Genomic DNA, 25,437 nt, shown 5'->3' with positions numbered 1-25,437 from the left:
ACATTGTACGTGCGTAGTTCATGGTGTGCCACATAAATCGTACGCGAGATGCAATTATTGTTTAACGGTTATATCACTCGCTGCGCGGTTCGAGAATTTTGCAACCAACATTTCCAGCCTGCTGTACACTACGAGCGATGCCAGTGAATTGCGCGGAGCAAGCAAGTATCGGAAAACATGACAAAATCACTTCGTAACGGATGGTAATTTACATAATGCCTTGCCATTTCGTTTATAGTGAAACGTAATTTTTGAAATTATAGCAATCTGTCAATTATTACGAGATTAAAGAAGAAACTACCCCTCTGTTTGCTCGAAAAGTAGATTCGATCGATTCTCGTATCTTTGCTGTTATTTCAACAAGATATCTACTTCAATGGGCGTTTTCAAACTAGATATACACGCCTAATGTAAGAATTTCGTGTCGTAAAATGGACTACCAATTTTCATGTCCTTCATCCATTGATACATACGTTTTTACAATCATTTTTTAAATGACCCATAGAAATTTGTCGAATTAACTTGCTGCTTCATATTAAGAATATATAATTTGTTTATATTTGGATAATTATAATTATTTAAGTGATTAAAAAATATTTATATATTTCATTAAGTATTATATATTCTGTTTAATACCGTCTTATGAAATTTCCATCCCTAAGTACAATACAGGTGAGTACTTAGCGCGTAACAGTCTTTTTATCTCACTGTTAACTCGAAAACTGAACTATGGGTTAAACTGGACTAACTTACTTCCAAAAAATAGTTAACACCATAGTATAATAATTATAAGGTGAGCTATTGTGTTTCTTTATTGTCCATGTGAAATCGCAGTAGCCAAGAGCGTGCGACTTTACTTTTGGGACCGTGTGTTCTGTATGGTGCTGCGTTTCGTGAAAGCTAGTGGATGATGCGCTAACGTCGTACCCATCCCTGAAATGCCTTAACCCCAAAATTCCTTCAGCCCTGAAATGTCCAAATTCCACGGTACCTAACTCAAAAGTACTCTGACCCTGCAGCAGCCCAGCCTTGAAATGCCTTGGCCTCGAAACACCCCAACCCTGAAAACCCTTAACTCTGTGAATTCCCAACTTCACGAAAGATCCATCTACAAAAGCCCACCAAATTCTCCCTAAAAGAGACATGACTCATCCTCATAACAAAACTAGCAAATTCTTCTTTTAAAAAACCATATATTCCATCCCTTACAAATAAGCCAGTCACAAAAGCCTTTCACCTTTCCAAATGCATCCAAAAGTGATGGAAAGGGATGTCGAAACGGAAGTTATGAATACTTATTTGTATGAAATTATACTTAACACAGTTTCATTCTTAAATTTTCAATTGTATTGAAATATTTTATTAACAGAAATATAAAGTACTTAAAACCCATTGGAAACGTACTCACTGTCCTGATTAATTTATAATACCACTTTCGTATCAGTACGAGTGCTTCCTTTTGCAGAAGCAACCAAAGCTATCGATACCACAAACATCCAGTATCTAAACGAAAGCATCGACTGCGTACCCGTATTTACCTGGATCGGAACATCTTTAGTCGATAAGCTTCGTGTAAGAGCCGCGGTACAGCGGAACACGCGCGTGTAAACTCGAGAGGATCGTTTCCGAGCGAGGCCTGGATTAAACGCGTGTCACCAGGACCGACTATCGACGATCTAATCGTGAACGCAGGGTCGCGCGAGCCCCGTGCACGGTTACGTGTACCCGCAAAGTGCAACAGGTCGTTCCAGCCAGCTTTTAATACCGTCCACGGGACTTCTCGCTCGAGAAGAGAGGCCACGCGATTTGCATACGAGCTCGACGCGCGTTTCATAACTTCTTTTAATTCCCTTCGGTCGAATTAGTATCTTCGTCACGTTCCTCTCCTCGAGATGCGCGGCTGAGCGCGTCACCCGTGGCTACCCGTGGGATTAGTTTATGGAGACATCGATGCTGGACGCGCAGGCTCGTTTCTTTTTACGAAACGCGGCGGCGGAACGCGCGCGAGTAAAAGCACCCTCGGATCTCTCCGCCTTTTAATTTACCCTGACATTTATTTGAAACTTTATTATCGCAATCACTCTGTTATTGGTGTTATCGTAATAAAGTACTGTGTTTTCGGAAGCGGATAGTATCTTCCCTGTGTGGCGTTCTTTAATTTTCGTGCTTTTGTTTGAAGGGTTGCTGCGAGACTGTTAATTGAATCACTTCGCGACTTTTTTGTAGTACGCGTTCGTTCTTTTGCGATCGTCTCTTTCTTGGGATTTCGAACTCGAGTGAGACTGATCTCTGTAGATTCAATTTTTCTCTCGACTTTATCGACTCGATTGAAACACAAAATACGATCTTTCCATGTATTCAATTATAAAAGCGATTGCAACTGTGATATACAGTCCCACTGACGAATCGAATAAGAAATCCTAGACAGAGCGCTCTTTTTCCTCCTCTTGGACACCACAGCGAGCGACACACTAAACAAAAGTGGAGCAGATCAATCATATTCACCCTGCCTCGTTTCGTATCCGGGATAATCTCGTATAATAAATCCAACAGCGACCTGAGAAAGGTAAAACCAGTCTGAGCAGAGTCGTGTACCGAAATCGAGGAAACTTCGAGGGGCCCCCGTGGATGTTCGGAAAGCGGAACGGTTCTCATTATCACGGACACCACGATTGGATCGTCTACGAAATCCTCGTTGGGCGTCTACGAGAGGAACGCGGCCGATCGGGGACGATAATCTACGATAGTGACGCGCGACGAGACAACTCAATGCGACGAACGGAACGCACGATGAGAACCTCAGATTGGCCGGAGGTGATTGCAGATGCGAGCCTCAGATTGGTACACGCGGCCGTACGAGAGAGCGAATCAGCAACGTGACTCGCGAATTAACGATCGGTCTTTTTACCTGATGACTTTACTATGCTCGTCGCTTGGGCGTCCGATCGAAAAACCGACGTGGCCATTACGAGGCGGTCGCGCGTTTCGATTAAAAAACCTCGCTCGCTCGCCCTCCCCGCACCGCCACCCCTTTGTCCGCCATGCGCTCGATAATTGCCGTAGTAAATTAGCAATGAGTAATCGAATAACGCGAGCGAAGCGTGTGCACGAGCGCGGCGAGGAAAACTTTTAACCGGCTGTCCTCTCGATAATACGGACACACACGTGTGGCATGAATCAGACGAACTTAATGACAAACTGGAGTTACGCGCAGAATCGTACAGGAATGTCCTCTGTTCAAATGCCGTTCGAATTTTTGTTCTAGCTGCACGGGAAGGTACTTTTTCGTTAGGTTTTATGTTTCGAAAACATGCAAAGCGGGGGTATTTACCTATTTCTGGAGACATTTTAGTAAATCTTTTTCTTTGATTTCTATGCTAAAAGATGCACCAGAGAACGCACTTTAAAATGCCGTTGCAATTTTTGATCTAACTACACGGGAAGGTACTTTATCGTTAGGTTTTATTTTTCGAAAACATGCAAAGAGTGGTATTTATCGATTTTCAGAGAAATTTTATATATCTTTTTCTTTGATTTCTATGCTAAAAGATGCACCAGGGAACGCACTTTAAAATGCCGTTTGAATTTTTGTCCTAGCTGCACAGAAAGGTACTTTTTCGTTAGGTTTTATGTTTCGAAAACATGCAAAGAGTGGTATTTATCGATTTTCAGAGAAATTTTGGGATTTTTATTTCTGAGTTTCACGCGGTAAATATGCGCCAGAAAACGCACTTTAACAAGCGGCATCTTTACTCTCCCGATGGACGCCACTTGGGTGGGCCTTATTAAATTTTTATTGCAACGGACAAATTTAATCCTGTTGCCAACCGGACTTTTCTTTTTATTTTTTCTTTAATGAAGTTTATAAAGTTATGGCTGCTGGTTTTTACTCCAAACGGGGAAGAAATAGATCAATTAATAACCGATACGAGCTGATTACCTTGCGATAACGAAACGTAAGGCAGCCAGCTGATCATCGAGTGAGATACAAGTTTACTCGTAATTGAGTTTTAAAGAATGTGATATATTTATAAACATCTTCACGTTGTTCTCTGTATACATGGTGATATATCGCATATTGCGATGAAGTTAATTACTGTCATAAAACATTTATTAATACGTGGACATCGAATTTCAACGTTCCTCGCTTCATTTTCTTCTGGACATCTCCAACGAACGCAATATTTAATGAAGCGATCGTTAAAACGATAAATTGCAGTTCCAAAATTCCAATTCTGAATATATTTCTCTACTCTCTTAAAAGAGAGTTTTATTTAGACGCTGATACTTTCTCGTGGAATTGTAATTGCCACGCTGGTTACTACTCCGTGGTCGATCGTTCTCAGCGTTTTGCGTACGTGCCAGGGAACGGTGAACGGTATCGATGGAACCATTTCACGGTCGTATAATCGATAGATCCGCGCGAGATGATCAATCTCCGAGCGCGACCGCAAATTATGCCCATCCGTAATGCGCTGCGCCTCGATAATCGAAGACGGGAGAAGAATTTCGGAGGGATTCTCTTCCGCGTATCTCAAGAGACAACGGTGTTCGGATAGCTGAGAGTATGCCTGCGGTTTCGCAGCGGTGTTGAAACCCTCGTTGGGATCGATACACAGAAAGTATGCGAACGGTAAATAACAGGTATCCACGAGCACATAAGCTCTATTGGCTCCATTGTTTGTATCCTACTCAACTTTAACCGAACAAGTAGAAGCCATTGATTTTTCATCTTTTTTTTTTATTATTCGAGTCACTATTTTTCATCATTTTCTAACGCGAAAGGAAGGATCGTTCTAAGTAAGTTTAACGCTTACATCTCAACATCTACTTTGCCTGTAGAGCTTACTCTTTTGTTTCAAAGTGTACAATTTCCAAGAAGATTACCAGACGCTATCGATTAAATGAAAAATCGTTGATGTAATTTGTTAATTTTAAATTTAACACCTAATTTTAAGTTTAACACCTATATCTCAATATCTACTTTGCCTGTAGAGCTTACTCTTTTGTTTTAAAGTGTACATTTCCAAGAAGATTATCAGCTGCTATCAATTGAATGAAAAATCGTTAATGTAATTTGTTAATTTTAAATAACTCGATTCATCGAGTTCGATGTGAGCGAGCGAGAATAATCGAGAATCCTTGGATCTCCTGCGGGCCACGACACGCCAGGTGGAGTCGATGGCGAACCGAACTTTCGTCGCGCACATAACCAGGGTTGCGTCACTCTGGCCAGCCACGAATTTACGCGTGAATCACGCACACGTTTAATCGTAAAACGGCTAAAGTACATACATCCATACACCTGGTGCGTTCGAGTCCTCCGTACCTGAGGAGGTTCCCACACTTTCGCTGTACCAACACCGTCCACGGCTAACCACACGCAGGTACCTGTTAGACACGCGCGGACATTTCGTAATAGCGCACGGTTCGTCGAATTTGACTTTCGTCCGCGTGTGGTTAAAAATTTCGCTAACATCTCCAGCGACCATTAATACCTACAAACTTACATTATCCTATAGATAACTCCACGAGTCGATAGTCGACGATTATTCACGAGTAGCGACCACTCACATCGACAATTATATCGTCAAGCTCGCGTTTTCCAATTTGTCGAACGGTTCTCGATCGAAAATGAAATCATCCAAGCGAAATCAGCTGGTCGATCGAGAGTAGAGTTCGTAAATTAGAAGAATGGACGGGTCCGCGCGCCTCCATTCTCCTGGTTGATTTACGCTCGAGGAGAAAAACGGGCGCGCGATGGTAATCCAAACGGAACGATAAGTCCGGCTTGGTTGGCCCGTAAAGTGGCCAGGCGCGTAATATCGTAATAAGTCGATAGGCAAATATGAAAACTGCGGGGGGATCGACGCGTTCGGCCAGCAGCACTGAACGATTCATGGCCCGTGAAGGAAGCGAAGAGCGGATTCCAATTAACCAGTCGGGGCACTGGGCTGTTAGAAGTCTACACGGTTACACCTTGTGCAACGCGTAATTAGATTTTATTCGACGATACCATCGTCTACCCCGCGTTTATTCCAGTTATTCAAATAAGCGTCGATAATGGAGTGTATGATAAAGTGTACGCGGCTCGCCGCTTCTTCATATATTATGCGCGACTGTCAGAGATGGAACAGAGGGGAGCAGACGGTGTGAGAGAGGCGAAAAAGAAGGTCGTAAACGAAAACGACGAGGAGCGAGTCCGGGCATAGAACACAGTTGTTCGAGCGGAATGTCTTCGAGATTAACTTCCGTCTTCGAAATGCCAAACGAGAAACGAAGATTCTAAATGTTCGACGGAACGAGTTTGAAAACCTGTACGCTGCCAGACAGTTAATTAGATCGCTGAACGGGATAGCCTGGGATACATAGCGCAGGGGACTTAATAGAATCGATCCTATGGTTTATGCGTTATTAAGAAGCTACGCGCGCCCTTCCACGCCGCAACGAGATTAGATCGCGACACTGTGCTAAAACGAAGCGGAATATTTATTGTTCCCAACGCGTAGCCTGCTGGCTTCGCTTTTCGAGCGACTAGCTTAAAACGGGAACGTGTTCCATTACGCTTAAGTAACAAATTCTATCCGGCGAAACGTGCACGGTTGCCAAGGACAGTTTAAGTCTAGTCGAGAAGAGAAGTCCAGGAGTATTAGCAGATACCAAGTAATCGAGTATTTCGAGTAACTTCATTTCTACGCGAAAGGAAATATAGTTTTACTTTAAATTGTTTCAATGTTGAAAGTAAAATGCCTCCATTTTCCTTGGGCTGATAAGACTTCTGGCTAGCGAAATTTTACTCTGTGCATTTCAGTGATTCTATTATATTTTATACAAAGTAAACTTATCAGCAAGAATGCTTCGTTTTCGAAAATTCGTTATTTTCCAGTCGATAAAATTCAGTTTTTAAAAATTGAACTCTGCTGTGGTTCTTAACGTGCATTTTTATAACGATGCAATCATGCTAAAACGCCATTTCGACAATAGACGCGTCCCCTCGGGAGCGTTCCTGGTGATGTGTTAATGGTGACGAAAGAAAAGCCGAGTCGGTGTTTTATGGAAGTCCATTGACCATAAATTATAATCAACGTCCACGGTAACTCTCGGACAACCCGCCAGTTGAGTCATTAGAGCCTTGTCGACCTCTATTCGCAGAATTCTGCGTGTTATTAACCCTTTCGCTGCGAGCACTGGATGCATCCAGCAAACGACAAGTTGCTCGTGCGAGTGCCTGGGTATATCCGGCGTCTACGCGACAATTTGTCGCAGTAACGAATCAGGCGTATACTTAATTCTTCTGACAATCCACGCTGAATTAGCGTCAACGATTATTATTTCGTGATTCGAAAGATTGATCCGTTTACATCGACGTGTATGCAAATGCACGCCTGTTTTGCACAACGCGTGGTCTTTAAGGTAGAGTAGACGCGACCAGTGGCGCTGCAGCGAAAGGATTTTAACCCCTTCTCGACGCTGGCCGTTTAACATTTATAACGCGACGATATTTAACGTCGTTTTAGTCAGTTGTAAAATAAATTTCGAAATTAGATAAATTGACGTTCGACGAGGAGTTTATAATTCTCGAGAAATAAACCACTCGAGAAATGATCAGAAATAAATGCTGTCGTTAAACGATCGTAAATTACTTTTCATTGTGCGCGTGTAATTTCGTGTTACGTTAATTATTGCTCGAGCAGAGGATTTGAAACGATTCGACGACACGTTACGTGAATAATGATCGTGACATTATTTTTATTCGCACGTTGCATAAATGAAACTAATTGAACAATCTAATTTGCATATGAGAATCCCTAATCTTGTGGAATATATGCCGATCGAAAAAGGAATATAAGAAGCTACTGTTACATCAATCTGTGGACATAATTCTTAACTTTTTTCTTTAATTCGAACGCAGTAAATTAAAGAAGAATCGTTTCTGACGCTATTCATTTTTCTTTTAAACAACTTTTTTTCAAAAATAGAAACTTGATATATTGTACTCGTAACTCACCTTCCACTAAGGATGTCAAGAGCGTGACATTGGCGGCCTTCCTCCTTCCGGCTGGTAAGTTTAGTCCAATTTTTTCCAACTTTTCCCTAAGCAGACGTCCGCCGTTTTTGGACTTTGCCCTGGAATGATCGCCAGAAAACGATATCGTTAATCAATTTCGCAACAACGTGCACAAATACCATTACGAAATACGACCACTTTGTTCAAACGGAGTACATAAATCATTTACAGTGGAACATGGTAATATCTCCAATACATTTTTTAATAATTAAACGGAACGCTGTCTCTCTGTTTCTTTGCACGGGACGTTTGAATACACCAGAGTGCTCTAAATAGTGACGAATGTGTTAAACTAGCAAGACCCGTTCTAGAGCGCAGAAATTTCGAAACGGGATTGGCCCATTAATCATGTTTGCCGTGATCTTTGACGGAAGGAAAAAGAAATCGGCGGCAGACAACCGAAGGAAGAGAGAGAGAGAGAGAGAGAGAGAGGGAGAGATGGGAAGGAAGAGGAGAAGGATGACGAGGGGATAGAGAAACGAGGTGATTAGCATAATCCGTAGTTACACGTGTCATCCATCGTCTATTGAGTAACTCACGCTTTGTGAGCTGCTCGATCGCGGAGCAGCATTTTTTTCAGTCGCTCTACGCATTTGTCTTTCGTAGAAAACTCATCGGTTACATATGTGGCGGTCCGATTCAAAGCGATTAGTTTCTTTTCTTTCCTCGATTGTTCGTCGTTCGATAGAATTTCCGGTGAAATTTTTCGAAGACCAGTCACGAGTTCTCTAAATATATTCAATTCTATTATAATATTATGGAGTCGAATATTGTTTTAGACTATCGATTAAAGTACCATAAATATATAACTCTGTTAAAGAAATGAAAAATCACCCTCGTCCATGGAAAAATATTGCAGATACGAAAAACTGACATATTCTATTGCACAAAACACCATAAAATCTCTTCCATTTTTCTCCAATACTTACAGTTCATCGAAACAACGCTGATCTATAGCAACGCAAATATTCTGTGCACAATTTAAAATTCCAGTAATGAGCCACCATCCACGTAAAAGATAATTAGCGAGACATTACACTTCTTCCAGCATCCGCTTTCATGATCCACGCGCAGTAATTTCTACAGCCCAGCTGAACCTACCAAACGATGCTTGACACAAAATCCGCGAATGATAATTAGCCAGACGAGAAGCTAAGCAAATATTTAATCAGCGAAGAGTTCGAACGTCAAAAAATCCGCGAACATTCCCACTTAAAGGACAGACTCTCGAGTGAATTTCGCGGAACACGAAGGTTCGATGACGTTTAACACACCCTATTGGGGGTTGGTCGATCGCATCGTGGAGCGACGCGAGGCGCGTGCACGCGTACTTTGGCCACCTTTGTCCGGTTGGTGCAGCCGGTTCGTCCGGTAATTTTTCGGTTCGCTCGGCAATTAATACAGTTTACCGCTACGACTTTTTAATGCTACATATCTGTCCGTGGAATCTACGCGCCGGTACGAGTTTCGTGCCCCGTCCTCGCAGCAGGACGACACGCGGCATTTTAAAGCGGTCGTACGATCGCGAAACGCTCGCTTCGATCGTTTTTTCGTCACTTAATTATCGTTTTCTTTCGTGCCGTTCGGTATCCTTCTTCTGACCGCTTAATTGAATGGAAAAAAAGTCGTCTAGATACGATAATCGACCGTTAAGTAGGGTGTTCCGCGCACAGAAATCTGCAGCTTGTTGTATTTAAGATATCATTTAATCATAAGACGTTTCTTCTTCTTTCTTATTGGAGATAACGATGCTAAGAGCACGTTGCATGGCATCCTGTTTTAATTCGAAGTAACTGTAACGGAATAAACTGTCAGAGTGGAATTTCTGAATTTCTATTTTCATTTAGTTATGTATTCATCTATCGATTAAAAAGTTTCAGATTTACGATAAAAATGGTTGGATAAGTAGGAATAGTATCCGGTGGTGGTTATTTTTTTCTGAATGATTTACACGTTTCCACGACGAGATATGATTTCCCGCGGTCGTACGGGCTGTTTTGAAACACTGTGGTAAGGAACGTGAAAACGTCGACGCCATTTTATTTATACGCGTCGTAATCCCCTTCGATGCGTCCAGATACACCGGCTGAAACTTGATTTAGAAGTGTGCCTTCGTTCCAGCGGAATTCCAGCGGTAATTTGTGAACGTTTATAGTTCGGGGATCAGATAGCGTTTTACTGGCCGCGATAAACCTGTTGTGCTGGTTCCACGGACGATCGAGCGTTCCTCTTTGTACCCTTTTGACGTTTCATTGTGGAACGCCTCGATACGGACGGCATAGATTGAATTTAAACGGGGGAACTTCGCGAGATTTTCATTTCTTCCCTGGTTACTCTCGTTTCTGAGAAACAGCTACGCAGTATTTTATGTCTCTAAGAATTTTACGTTGGTATGTCTTATACCTATTCACTTTGATAGTGGTTTACGTTACGTATACAGATCGCATCGAGATTTCTATTTTCTAGTTGCAACGAATTTCGTCTAAACTCTATGAATAATAATTACAATACATTTTCGCCTTACGTATACCGCGAATCGTGTCGAGATTAATTAAACTTCATGAGAGCTACAATCTTTTCGAGGAACTGCAGCAGAAGGGATGCAAATCGATTTAAGATAGCAGTATTTTATGTCTCTAAGAATTTTACGTTGATATGTCTTACATCTATTCACTTTGATAGTGGTTTACGTTTCGTGTACAGATCGCATCGAGATTTCTATTTTCTAGTTGCAACGAATTTCGTCTAAACTCTACGAATAACAATTACAATACATTTTCGCCTTACGTATACTGCGAATCGTGTCGAGACTAATTAAACTTCACGAGAGTTACAATCTCTTCGAGAAACTACAACAGAAGGGATGCAAATCGATTTAAGATAGCAGCGAAATGAATATTAACAATCGTCGACTAGACTTTAAATTGCCACGTGTAGTCGTTCAATCTCTGGCTCGCGCAATCTCCTCGCACAGATTGCTTAGAAACGCGTGAGCGCGTCCTCTTAATGTCACGGTCGCTCGCGCTGCGCGTCCAAATAACCCTTGGCGATAAAAATATATCGCGTACCTCGCCGCGTGCGCGTTAACGCGCAATCATCCCCTACAAATCGCGTAATTATCACCATCCAGAGACATTTGCCACCTCCGCGTAACTCGACGAGAGCTTTTACGCAACGCGACTCTGTCCTTCTGTTGCGCGCGGCTGTTGCTCGAGGAATCCGCGTCAGTCGGCTGTATCCCCATACGCTATTTATTATCGACGACTGCCACGGTGATTCCTTTGTACGTGACGAGACCGATTCTCCACTCATTACACAGTCTTGTCCCGAGGAGGAGCTCCCCGTCTTCTTCAAACACCAGCGATCATCTTCGCGCCCTTCCACTCGATCCAACCCCCGATACGAAGCGTGGGGCGCCACCCGCGCACCCTCTGATTGCTTCGAACCTCCTCCACTGCTACTGGATTGTCGTTAATCGTTCGAGTCTGCGATTCGAAGTCTGTGTCGAGCGATGTTGATAAATCAAAGAGTGGTTCGTGATCGAACGTGTCCTCTGTTGGATGGAATTTAAATGTCCGACGCGAGGGTGGAAATTTGTAGAGTTGCTCTTGTATTTTCGTTCGATCGACCATAGATTTGTAAAATGAACTTCTCACTTATTTGGAGGACAGCGAAAGTAGAGATGATCGTACGATTTTTAAACTGAGATTTTTAAATCGCTCAGTAATCTATTTGACCGTGATGTTATTTATTAAAATTAGAAATATGTGTTATACTTGAAGTTAGATTAATTTATTACTGTTAATTATGGACAGTTACTCTGGTAACGCAGCTGTTAAGTCAGAGGATCATCCGAGCGATCGATTAATTGGGGATTAGAAACTGAACTCGACAGTTTCTCGTTTTGCAAGCTCCTCTTTAAGTGATTTAATTTCACTGGTCACCATCGCGTCATTTTTTCCAGTGGCTGCGATCAATTCCGCGAGCGCGACGTTCAAAATGAAGCGGTTCTAAAGATCCAAGTCGAAGAGGAACGATTCGTAACACGGCCAACGCGGCGGGCATCAATCTTTTTTCGAATAATGGACGATGCTTACGGTGATTACCCGGCATTCACCGTAGAAACAATCGTATCTGGCGGGATCTTTTGCAATGTAATATAACTGTCGATCGTAAACCTTCGTCTGGCCGTAAAGACGCGACGCAACTCGAAAGGAGGGAAAGTAGAAGAAATAGATAAACGAATGCAGCGGAGATAAAGGGGAATTTACGATGTCGTGAAATAACCATCTGCAAACAACGCTCGGATGCAATTGTTATCGATCGGCTACGAATTTAGAAACCGACCCTTCGCCTCGAGAAACGCAACAGAAGCGAGAAATGTAATGAGAGTCCAGGTTCGTATCTCAAGTAGTACAAAAGCTAATTACGTTGCACGTCCAATTTAATTGCTTTTAGATTACACATTTCACTTGAAAGTCATTCGATAATAAAATTCACCATGATATTTGCATCGATATTCACAAAAAACGAAAGACTAATTATTTTACAAACCTTCATCAATTAGAAAATAAGGAAATGATATAATTGCTTTGGAAACAATTACGTTGACGCAATAATTGTAATATTTAACCGTGAAAAATTCGATGATTTACGAAATCTACAGTATTACAAATGATTCATATTTAGTATAACAAAACTAACAAAAATAATCCAATGCAAGTTCCGCCAATGATTAAACGAAATTACTATGAAGGACCGTAGTCGAAAATTATCCACTCGTATAAAATCGTACAATTTCTATACACGTGCTCGTTCGAAACTGTATGTACTTTCGCGATCGCGCAATTTCTTTAGCGAAACAATAACATAAGCTGCGTTACTATACAGTATCGTATCGTCGACGATACGTACCCGCGCGAAACGACGCCGATTACAATACGAGATTGCCTGGACGCGCGGCCGGCAATTTTGAAAGTCGTTAGCCGATTGTGAGAACAGCCGGGCAACGAAAATGAAACGTGAAATTATGAATAAAACATACGCTCGCGGATCGACTTTTACGATTTGCCACGGGAAAAACTGAGCCGCGCGGCTGAGTTTCCCCGGCGCGGATTTTTTGCGACGCCACGGCGAACATTCGCCGGACCCATTACGCGATACACCGTGGAATCTGAATTGCGTTTCAAGCCGTGATCACTCATAATTTAAATGCTCGAAGAAGTTAATGACGCTACGCCGTCGTAAAGAATTGTTAAAATGTCAATTACGCTCGCGACTTACGACGCGCAAACTGCGTCGAGTTAATCTCCGCTCGTTTCGTTTCCCCCCGTGTGCTACGGTTGGGATTAAACGCACCGTTAATAGGATGCGCGTTACTTCTAATTACGCGAGCGTGGATCGCACGAGAACAAAGTCGCCAGCATTTTTATCATCCGTCCAGTGGACACTGGTAATCTTGTAAATATTTCATCCGCTACAAGTTCGCGCGGTATGCAAATGTCCTCGATGATAGCAAACTGTACGCGTCCAGAAGAATCCGCGATTCGCTTGAGCCTCGCTGTGCTCCTTTACGGCGAATCGTCTTTGCCAGGAAGTTCTAAGCAGCTATGTTGCCTCTCCTAGGCAGGCTCAGAGTCGATTCCAAGAAGCCGCCACATTCTGATGCTAGCCAATTGCATCAGTGTATTACAATGTCGAACATAAGGCAGCGAGAAACACGTGAAGATTCCACAGCCTCGCTTAGCGTAAACTAAAAAGAACCAATCGTCTGATGACACGCGTTAATTGTCTGTCGTTATGACTTTTCCATTTACGAGTGTCAAAATTATGGTCGATGGCAACGGTAAATTTACTCTGACATTAGCCACGCAATTCGAGACACGCGTATCGTAAATCCGCTTTCAAGCAAAGTACAATCGAGGAAACTCGAATCCGAAGATCACGTATTGGCGTTTTGTCAACCCCAAAGCAATTCATCTTTCAAAAACCGAGTTACAATTCAAATTTCAACACTAGAACCATTCGAAGAAAGTTACATCTAAAAAACAGGTCCCATAGTCTACCTCAACGAACAGTATCGCGTAAACACTATGGAATTCACCATAAATCTTAATTTACGCGAAGTTAGACGATCCTCGAGCGCAAGAGGGTGTTGGCTCCGCGACAAGGACGAAGATGGCGGAGGAGGGTGCGCAGGGTGGGCCAGGCAGAGACAAAGGAATGGCGTCCGTGCGCGGATAGAAATCTATGGTGGCGAGAAAACGAGACGCTTGTAATTATCGGTCGGATCGGTATTCGAACGGATGAATTATATCGTCGCGAGCGATGGTGCATCGAACGCGCGCGGACAGCCTCGAGGGCCCGTTGGTACCTGCACCAGGAATTGACACTCGTGCCCGTGCAATTATTAATATCTCATTTGCATCGCGGATAGATCGGTCGTTTCGTTGCCAGCTCTCTTGGCCTTCTTCGTCCCCAACCTCCTCGTCCCTGCATTCTGCACTTGCCACACCGTGGAATTCGCCTCAGCAACGAACAACAATCTCAACTTGAGGCCACGAGGGCCCGGTTTTATGTACAATTGGGCCAGGCTATCGGCTCGCGTGGGCGTGCGGAGAATGTAACGACTGTTTTCGTCGGGAGGATCGGTATTGTTACTCGTTACGACCGCCTGGCGGAGAACCGCCGATCCGCGAGTCCTCCGCAGCATGTTCTGCGCCTCGAAGGCTCGCGAGAAACCGATCGTGGGCACTGGTATTTCGTGATTGTCTCGCGATGCTGACACGTATCGTGACTGGCATTTTGGGTTTGCTACGCGTTGAGTTTAACGAGCTATTTTGTAATCATAAACACATACATCCTCCATACCTTTCCATATTATCTTCAACAACCTACAAAATCAGAATCAGCAATCAGAGCTACCTCCTCGAAACCAATGATCACCACAACTTCCAAATCGCGTTACTAAACTACTAAACCACGCTATGTGTCTTGAAAAGCTTCGAGCTCGCGAGTATCCGCGAAATCGTTGACTCGCACCACTGCCTCCAACGCGTCGCCATTTCTCTCGTATCGTACACGGTAAAGACGAATAGCCGCTCCATTATCACTCATTACGAGCAACAAAACGAGGCCAGTAACGCAGATATTTCATCGTTCTGTTCGCGTAGTCCGTGCACAGATTCCCACGGGATGCGAGAAAAGAGCGATCGGCGGCGATCGTCGCGAGGGCGCGTCGATTCGCCGCGGTTACTTCGCGCGCGCTTTGGTACGCGTGCGTGAGATACATTCGGCCCTCAGGCACGGGCGGTGATTTATCCACGCCTTTGGTGATAAAGCATTGCGCAACGGATAGTGTTCCGGGCAAGTAAAACGGTGGATCAGATAAAGAACGGCTCTTCCCGCGTCCGTGCGGGGCTGGCCGTAAATCAGCCGGTCGGAACCGCGCTCGAACACGAGGTGGCCCGAACGAAACGGACGCGCGTTTATTAATTAACCGGCTAGATAGAGTCGCGTAACGGTTGAACGTTTGCTGGTCCGTATCTCGATTCCACGGTTCTATCTACGCGGCTGGTCCAGCCAGGGCGGCCATTGTTCCGCCGCGCGGCGCTGCTTCCAACGCGGACGACGAATGTCCGGAAGTGTGTACGCGTTATTTACAGCGACACGGTATCTCGCGTGTTTCGTATCGTATCTGCAGGTTGCTCTTTCGGATGAGGCATCGGCTGGCATCAAGCGATACCGTTAAAATACTTAGTCAATCCGGACGAGGGCGAGCGGTACGCGGCTGGCGAACGAAGATCCTGAGATAGATCGGTACCGAAAGGAAGAGTTCGTACGCGCAGCGTGGTTCTCTTGATCGTTCTCGATTCGATGCAAAGATCGCGAGTATGAATCGCGTTCATTTCCATGGATATATGTGGACGTACATTTCGATCGCTATGGAAAGATTCGTCGTTCTCATTCTTCAAGAAAGTAGCATTAACTAGCTGAGTGACTCTTGCTTTCAATAGTTTCGTTTTATAGTATAAAATAAAGACGAACAATCGAATGTTATAATTATTCGTACCTAAGGAAGATCACAGAATTTTATACATAAATCAACTGTTATCCGTTTCGACGTTTTTCGATTCGATGCAAAGATCGCGAGGCGTTTGTGAGATGCAGTATGAATCGCGTTCATTTTCATGGATAAATGTGAACGTACATTTTGATCGCTATGGAAAGATTCGTCGTTCTCATTCTTCAGGAAAGTAGCATTAACTAGCTGAGTGACTCTTGCTTTCGATAGTTTCGTTTTCTAGTATAAAATAAAGACGAACAATCGAATGTTATAATTATTCGTACCTAAGGAAGATCACGGAATTTTATACATAAATCACCTGTTATCCGTTTCGACGTTTTCCAGGATAAAACGAGATATATAATAAGAAAGATCGTAGAATTGTATACGTAAATCGACTGTTATCCGTTTCGACGCGAGACCAAAAGGGTATCAACTCCATTACTCAACTCGAACGAGACACGTTTCGCACGCACACCGCATGGAGCAAGATTGAAATAACGACGAGAGACAGTTCGAAGAGCACTTGAAACAGGATGGTAAGTGGTAGTCGGTGGTGTAAGCGTTTCAGCGCAACCAGCCACCGATTCGACGATACCCCGTGGCTTCGCCGTCAAACAACGTCACCGTCTGACTGGGACGGGGGTTAATCCCCTTATAAAATTGTATTATGCAAACGAGGCGCCCCGCGCGGCCGGAGGCAGCCTCGCAAAGCAATATCTTACCTCCGTAGGACCCCGCCGAGGAGGCTCGCGTTTAAGCATTCCGGTGGCGATAGTCGTCTTTGTACCTCGGCTACCGTAACTTTGTACTTGCTGGTGCTGCTTAGTAACGATAATCGTCCTGGAACCGAACAGAACACGTCCGATGGCTGCGCGTTCCCGCTCAGCATCGCCTTCTCGCTCCTGTCCGACGGTTTCATGTCTGCAACAAACGGGTAACGCATATTTGCTACTGAGAATTGTGCGATTTTCACACCGATCCGAAGTCGATTTCCGCGGCGTATGTACAGGGGGACGAGATAGCGGACGTTGGCTATGTTTTTTTTTTTTATTTACGACGAATTAAATCGAGTACTGAGTGGCTTGTGCGGGTCAAGGGATCGAGATTATGCTTGGCAAGTTGCGAGCGAAGCGAACGCGTCGTGGATCGACTTTAAGTGAATGTAACATCGATTGGTTTCGTGTTTCGTAAAGCATGCGTGGTTACAGACATGCTTTTTCATCCATTTGTTAATTATACATTTTGAAATACCAAAAATTCGTAAAGGGAGTGGTTAAAGTTAATATGAAACAATGCTCGTTATCAGTGACAGAAATTATTCTCGCTTGCGACTAAATTAAAAATATGAAGAAGAAATTGAAATAGACAAAATATCCATTCGCAAATACATTTCTCGTATTAAACTATAATAAATTGATTTCTAAAACTCGCGATCAGGTACATCAGGTGGTATTAGTAAAAATCGGTTCTACAAAGCTGAAGAATAATTAGAAAATCGTTCCTGTGCCATTGCCTGGCACGAAACCGGCCCAGGACGAGATAAATAATTCCGGTTCCCATAAAATATTTCTCGCTTAATTCCGTTGATGAGAGAGGAATGCAATAATCCTCTTAAGATTACTGTACTCGGGTGCTGTAAAAGGTCAAAGAGGGTTTAACGAGTGTGCAAGGCGGGGAGGAATACCGAAACCGAAGGCTCTCCTGAAATTACGTTATCCCTGGCTAGGTTCCCCGTGTGTATGGCCGCGTATAACCGTGATATCGGGCCAATATCCTTCGCGAAATATTTTAAATTCGCCGATGCCCGCCGTCCTTGTTTTCGTTTCTATGCAACGATAGTCCGGCGGTTATTGCATCGTTGCTCTGGAATGCTTAATATAGGGCCCCGCGGGGCTCGAACAAAGCCGTGTTATTACAAGGCGAATCGATGGTCAACTTCTAACTCGAAGGCTGTTCATCGTTGCCACGCCGGGACGAGAGCTACACCTATGGTTTCTGCGAGCGTCAGGAGGACCGATAACCTCGAAATTCTCCCTGAAAAACGAGCGCATCGATGCGACGCCGGATAACGCCTCCTCGACCACCCTTCATTTTTATATAATGTTTAGGTTTTACGCATAAAAATTCCACGAGGTTCTGGCCGCATCGAGCGAAATCAGCCTGATGGTATAGCACGTGTATAATAAATTTTTCGCCACCACGGGGCTGAAAGAAATTGTTATCATCAAGCGTCTCGAAAGTTGTTCCTTTGGAGAGAATTTATTCGATCTCTTGTCTGGGCGGGAAAATGTTTCGAATATATTAAAAAACTTGTTGGAAATAGCGGTCTCTCTGCTTGCTTACTGAGCCCCGCTTTCTGCTATTATCACTACTTCTGATTCATAATGCTGGAACCTCGTGAAACTTGTTACAGAACACGAGTTTCTGCGATTGAAAATCGTTTTCGATCGATACGCGTGACTGCGATGCACAGAAGCGAGAACTTTGCTTAGCCTGTTCGCGTACGTGAAAACGTATGACAGAGGGTCGAGGAGGATGTGGTGCCAGCCGAGAGAAAGAGGCGAGGCGAAGGAAGGAGGAAGAGAGCGCAAACAAGTTGTCAAGTAGAATCAATCCACATCGACGTCTCGATCGGCTGGGTCAAGCGGGTAATAAATTTCTACGCGTACCAAATAGGTCGACGTGGGTTTGTTCCGCGCTTATAAATTGTATCCCCGAGAATGAAGCGGTAGAAAATCGTGTAACGGTAAGCGGCCTGTCGATCCAGCCGAGCGGACGATTCGGTGGCTTCGCGAGGGTTACGCGTTCGTGATTTTTGTAACGCGAATGCCAGCTGCGCTGCGTGGTCTTCGTGCTTTCGAACTTTCACCATTTTTATCCTGTAACTTCGTTTTGTAGCAAGCAAAAGATCGATCACCATTTTCTCGCGAAGTACGAACAGTAAAAATGTCATCTAAACAAAAGTTCTACTCGTGCTAGATATTCGAAAAAATGGCACTTTTACTCTCGCAAGTGTCTCGCAATCGAATATCAAATGTCAAAAAATATCGTTTCGAAGGCGAAGGTTTAAAAAAACGGAACGAAACGAAACGGTACGGTTACATTTTTATCATGTAACTTCATTTTGTAGCAAGCAAAAGATCGATCACCATCTTCTCGCGAAGTACGGACAGTAAAAATGTCATCTAAACAAAAGTTCTACTCGTGCTAGATATTCGAACGAATGACGCTTTTACTCTCGCGCGAATACCAAACATGAAAAGATATCGTTTCAAAGGCGAAGGTTTTAAAAAACGAAACGAAACGGTACGGTTACCATCGAGCTATCCCAGCCCGTTATCTTCATCTTGGTAACGGCACTGGAAGGCGCATTAATTTATTATAATGGGAATAACTCACGCTTTCCTTACGACGATCGCGTATAAAGCGTGTAATTATCGGGGCCCGTTCTAACCTTTCGCTTATGTGACTCGTGAAACCGTCTCACTCATCGATGAGCCCGTTATCGGTAAATCGATCGCGAGTTAATTACAAAGGCACGTATCGGTTAATTCAACGGGCCACGAGGCGACGTGGCTACGCTGCCCCGTGACATTTTCGCGGATGCCCCTTTTCAGCTTCCCTTTACTCGACATTATCCCATTCAAGCTGGTATCGCGAGGCGTAAGTAAGAAAAGGCAGTTAAAAAAAAAAAGAAAAATAACTAGCGATTCGCTATTATGATGAATGCGTCTTCCTAGGGGACGCGTTCGAGGTTACCTAAGAAGTCGATCGTTCCGCCGATTGATCTTGACGGGTAAATTGCAATGTAACGAACGGCGACTGAAATTACACGGTGAAATTCATTCACGACGGTGATTTGCAAATTGTCGGGTACGCGCGATAAGAAAGAGAAAAATAAAGGGAACTTTGGCCCCCTTTTCCCCCTTCTAAACATCGCGTCGCGTTTTTTTATAGCCGCTTCTCCTTTTTTTTTTCTCTTTTGTTTCTTCACATCGCGGTGATTATGCGTCGATTTATTGCCGTGAAATTGTTGTCGGGACGTTGGATCGTGTTAGCTTGTAATAGCGGTACTTGAAATGGTCCGGAATTGTTACTTTGATTTATATCCTGGCGAATGAATCGAGCGAACGAAGAAACGGTCACCGCGAGAAATTCAGATCTTGGAATATACTCTTCGAGGTTTATAAGATACTTCAGAATTGTGTAGTTTTATGTGTCAAGAGAATTGATCCTTCTCCTTATGGAACAGTAATGCATTATTTAATTTTTTTTGCGAGTAAAACTCTGGTCTAATCGATTTTCACAAATATTCATCATATATTATCTCTTAAAAGATTCAGAGCAAAAATTGGACCAAAATACAGTACCATGAATCACATATTAATCGAATTCCCTTTAATATTTAAGAAGTTTTTCAGTTTACGACACGGATGGTACATCTGCTATTTTCGAGACATTAGCGTTTGTTCCTTATTATATATACAAAGTAGGCAACATAATTAGCATTTACGTGCTCGACGAATTCGATCAACAGCAAACGACGTATCATAAGTCACCTGACAGTTACCAGCGAAAGAAATCACAGAACAAATATCGCTAACGGAACTTTCTGTTACTACCTAACAGGGCGTGGACTATAACACATACACTAGACGCTTCCGCATAAATAATTACAGGATTGGCTTGAGACACTGTCCTACTTCTGACACATCGTCGAACCAAGATATCCCCCTAGATGAACACTGCAGATACAAGAACGCGACGACTTGGAGTAAATGCCAGTCACACAGACAATAAAGAGAGCAAAAATCTCGATCATACTCACAGTCAATTCTTATATCGCGATCTACGATACACATATATCACGATCGAAGACATCACAGATCAATTAATCCTCCACCTTGTACCTTAACTCGTACAAGGTTAACGACCTTATCGAACAATTACATTTTAACTGATCGCCACTTAATGCGAGGTCGCAATAAAATCTAACGTCGCAGACGACTGTAGAGTCATATGTACGTGCATCCAAGACGGAGGAAGCGTTGGTTCAGTCGGAATTAAAACTCAGCGTCGTAAATTTCCCGCGTGAATTCGAAACCTGGCCGAACAATTACATTTTAACTGATCGCTACTTAATGCGGGGTCGCAATAAAATCTAACGTCGAAGACGACTGTAGAGTCATATATACGTGCATCCCAAGACAGAGGAAGCGTTGGCTCAGTCGGAATTAAAACTCAGCGTCGTAAATTTCCCGCGTGAATTCGAAACCTGGCCGACTAATGAGCTTTCCGCTCGTTCTTCACGCTCGTCGAGAGGCAAGCATTCAACGTCCTCGCCGGTTTTATCCCGCCAGATCGGCGGCGTCTTGTTTTAGCCCGGCGATAACGTCTAGGAAGTCGCCACCAGACAATTTGTCTCTCCCCGGCCAACGTGGATTTATTGTGCTGGTGAAAGAAACGCGCGGCAACAGCCACCGCGGTCACGAGCCGCGTGGCGCTAACACAGAAACCGTGAAAATGGCCGCCACCACGCCGGCTAACGTACCCCGCGTTTACGTTAATTGCAGTGCCTCGCAGACTGGCAATAATTAAACGCGATATCCTCGCGAAGGACAACTATTTCCAGCGTAACGACGATTCCTTGGGGTAATGACGTAAGTGAGCAGGTTGGAGCAGTGGTAACAGTGATCGATCTCTTTCGAGGGCTGATAACGCGTACCTTGATCTCGTTTCCGTGGGAATATTCGAGGCGAGGCTTTGGTTTTTTTTAAATTGCTGGTAATTACGAGCTGTTACGTTTTATTGGAGGTAGTTGTCGATGGAATCTTAATTTCGTTCATCGATAACGATTTATCGCATTACACGTCGCGAGGTATACTTTTTCTATGTTATCTCTCGTTTGTGGATTGAAGTGGTCCATGGTTGCATGTGACATTGATCTTATCTTTGGGATTGCATTATTTAAATTTCTATTTCGTGGAGACTGAAGTACACTGTTTAGTTAGTGAAACTTTTGGTTAGTTAACTTTGGGTTAATTAACTTTGCAAACTCTAAATAAATACCAACAATGCGAAATCAATCAGAATTAAATCATCTCATTTTCATCTGATATCTTATTTAATTTTATTTCATGTTTAAGAAATAAGTTTCGCTACAGCAAACTATCTTCACCAAAGAAGCCAGTCTCGTCAGCTTCCGATCGCGCAGCAACGATTAATAGACGAAAGTGGATTACAACGTATTAATTAATGAAACGAGCGAAGGAACGAGGTACGTCTACAGCAACGCGTCACGATTAGAGTCTCATTAAACGATTAATTCCGCGGCGAGCACTATTTCACCCGATACTTTCGATCGGTTACGCGAGCGTCGATCGTTTGTCAGAGACACCGGAATCGTATCGAGGGTACTGAAAAGAACGTGGCCACTCGATTAAGCCCTCGAACAGCGATTAATCGTCGCAGTGGTTCGATCCAGGAGGCTGAACGGAACTCGCCTCGTCTGACGTCGGTGGATCTCGAGGCACGAAACAGCCTCTCGACAGGTAGAACTCTTGCGCTAAAGGTAAATCGTGGGCGGGATAGCTCGCGACGGAATATCATTACAATGTTGCGAAAGTAACAATGAAACAATCCGTTGGTAACGCGCCGTGATATTCTCGATCGTGAACCTTGTCGATGGTTATCTCTGTCCGATATTCTGTCTTATGGAAATGTCCCGCCTCGTCTGGCGACGAAAGAGAACGCGGATCGCTTAAGCAGGAAGATCTCTCGATCGTTCATCGTGTGTATAAATCGCAAAAGAATATTCTAATTACTTTTCGTTTGGACATTAAATCGTGAATGTTCAATGAAGATCGTCAACGCGTTCGATGTTAATCTCGATATTAATCTTGGCACTGGAAACGTGCACTCGTAAATTGTACCGTTTGTACCGTTTAATGCGAAGCGGACGATGTTGTAAAGCAACGTTTGATACTCGTTACATTATCGATCATTGGTGATCGAGGCAATATCTAATCTGGTGATTGAAATATTTTTTTAGACCAATGGTAGATGGAACAAGCAATTTCCTAGGAATGGAAATTATATACGCGACGATTTACGTCTGTCCACTAACGTTTTTCCGTTCGACCATCGCGATTATTATCGGAGGCTCGTGGCGTTCGAGGTTTCGCAACTTCAAGTTTCTATCCACTCGAGATTGCACACAGGTGTGTACCGATGGGACGGTTATCTCTGACACGCTATCATTTACTATTTATTTGGTTAATTAGGTATTGAAATGACCGGCAAACAAGTCTAAATAAATTTCCTACGCGTGCATCTTGGATGAAACGAACGCGATTAAGTATCGTGCACGCACGCGAGCTTGTAACACAGAGACCAGCCACACGTGGGTTTCACTAAATTGCTTTCAATCGTCTCTTTAACGAGACACAAAAAATATTGATAACAGAGTTCTCTGGGTAATTCAACAGATGTATACAAATAAAATTCCATAAAACCCAAATGGTAAATTAGTTTAATCATAGATTTCTGTTCGTAGATTTTACAGAAACCCATTGAACTTCGAAAAAAAGTCTGGAGACTGATCTAATTTGTTACTAATTTATCTGTCGATGAATAGCAAAGGATAACGGTCGTATGAAACGAAAGAGGATCGATGGAAAGCAGGGACCAAGCGTCGAGCACGTACGCGGCAGATTGCCAGCTCGGTAGCACCTTTGCACGCGTACTCGCGGTGGCTAATGGCGATCGTGGTCCGCGCAGGGGTGCAATTTTCATTCCGCTGGGAACAGCCAAGGAGCCAACGGGAGCACAACGACCGGAACACGTTGGCCGTCAATGAAGCGACTCCGTTTCGCACACAGGAAGAGTCCACACCTTGTACCTATGTTCGTGCGAACGCTCCTTATTATCCCATTGGCCAGTACGGAAGGCGAAACTTTTGGTAATTCGCCACATCTGCGAACGCGTTTCGTAGAACTTATTAACGGTGGTCTTAGCGGCGATAATTGTGGTTAATTTGAAAGTCGCGAGGGGAAGAAGTACTTGGATTTTTGTCTTCAATTGTGGGTTGGTACACTGATTATCTTTTGAGTATTGTTCTTGAAGAATTTCAGTGGCTTTTTGTTTGAATTTAGATTTTGTCTTTTGTTTATTCAAAAATGTATTAAGCGTAAATAATTACTTAATTCTAGATCTCTGAATAAGTGTAAAAATATTGAAGAGCTTATTTCACTCTTTGTGCAATATAACAATATCAAGCTCTCTCTCTCTGTCGTAGAACTTATTTTTTCTAATGCCTTGGTCCTTAGATGTCGCATGGTTTTTGAGAATAAAATACTTCGAAGAGTAACTTATTCCTCGTCAATGGTATTACGTTGAACAGTTTTACATGGACAGTATGAAATCCAGCTGAAGTTTACATTTTCTTAGGTGGTTATGGTAACTGTTTCTTGTTTGCAGTGGATTTTACATGTTACGTGGCCTTTGAGAGTTTGGAAAGTTGCCGAGTGTTGTATAAGTGTTTCAGTGTTGTGTAAGGAATTAATTGTTCGAAGAAGAAGTATTCTTCAAATAGTTCCCCCTTAATTAAACAAAACTTATCATACGAGCATCGTTCAATTTCCATACAACTCCTGTGTACAATTTTATTTTATATATGTTTAATTGGACGAATCTATGGATGTATATTCATTCTTTCTGACCAGAAATTTTCAGTATTAAATTAAGTTCCGTGAGTTCTTACACGAATCACGATTTAATTATTTTAAAATCGCTGGTAGCGCAACAAGAACGTAGGGACGAAGCTTTGCTGGTCGCCAATTATCATTTTAACGACTAATGACCGGAAGTGACGGTCACATTTTTTCCGATTACAAAATCGTACACGTGAGGGGGGCGAGGGGGCAAAAAAAAAAGGAGCACATCTGTAAATCCAGTCACTTTCACATCTAGACCTGTCTCGTTCCCAGTTACACTCCTTTCTGATCCGAACAACGCCTATCTCGTTCCAAACGCTACTTTAATCCGTCTCATATTCAGGAAATGTTTTTCTGACACGGTTGCGTGAGTCTGTCGAGCTGTACAAATAATAATAAAAAAAGTAGAAATAATAAAGGCGCTCGCATCGATCGATAATCTCATAATCTTTGTAATTGAATTAATCGTTGCTGTTATATAATATCCGAAAGAGTATGAGATTGTAAACGTTTTGCAAACGCGACAGTTATAGTTAACGATAAGGCTGTACGAATATTTTTATCGTGAAAATAGCACGAAAGAAAAG

At 43.2% G+C, this 25,437-nt stretch overlaps 1 protein-coding gene across 4 annotated transcripts in view; it reads right to left on the bottom strand.

Moving 5' to 3' along the window:
• Positions 1 to 25,437, bottom strand: part of Tfap-2 (transcription factor AP-2) — a 215,029-nt gene that overhangs the window by 3,319 nt on the left and 186,273 nt on the right. For all 4 annotated transcript variants that reach the window (XM_076894352.1, XM_076894349.1, XM_076894350.1 and 1 more), the window contains 2 exons: positions 16,859 to 17,057; positions 8,009 to 8,127 (listed from right to left, as the gene is read on the bottom strand). In XM_076894352.1, coding sequence (XP_076750467.1) covers positions 8,009 to 8,127; positions 16,859 to 17,057 — 318 coding nt within the window. The remainder of the gene's footprint in view (positions 1 to 8,008; positions 8,128 to 16,858; positions 17,058 to 25,437) is intronic.

Source organism: Xylocopa sonorina, chromosome 4 (assembly GCF_050948175.1).
Source record: "Xylocopa sonorina isolate GNS202 chromosome 4, iyXylSono1_principal, whole genome shotgun sequence".
NCBI lineage: Eukaryota > Metazoa > Arthropoda > Insecta > Hymenoptera > Apidae > Xylocopa > Xylocopa sonorina.
Note: the sequence above shows the minus strand (reverse complement) of the source record. Positions and strands in the feature narration are given on the sequence as shown.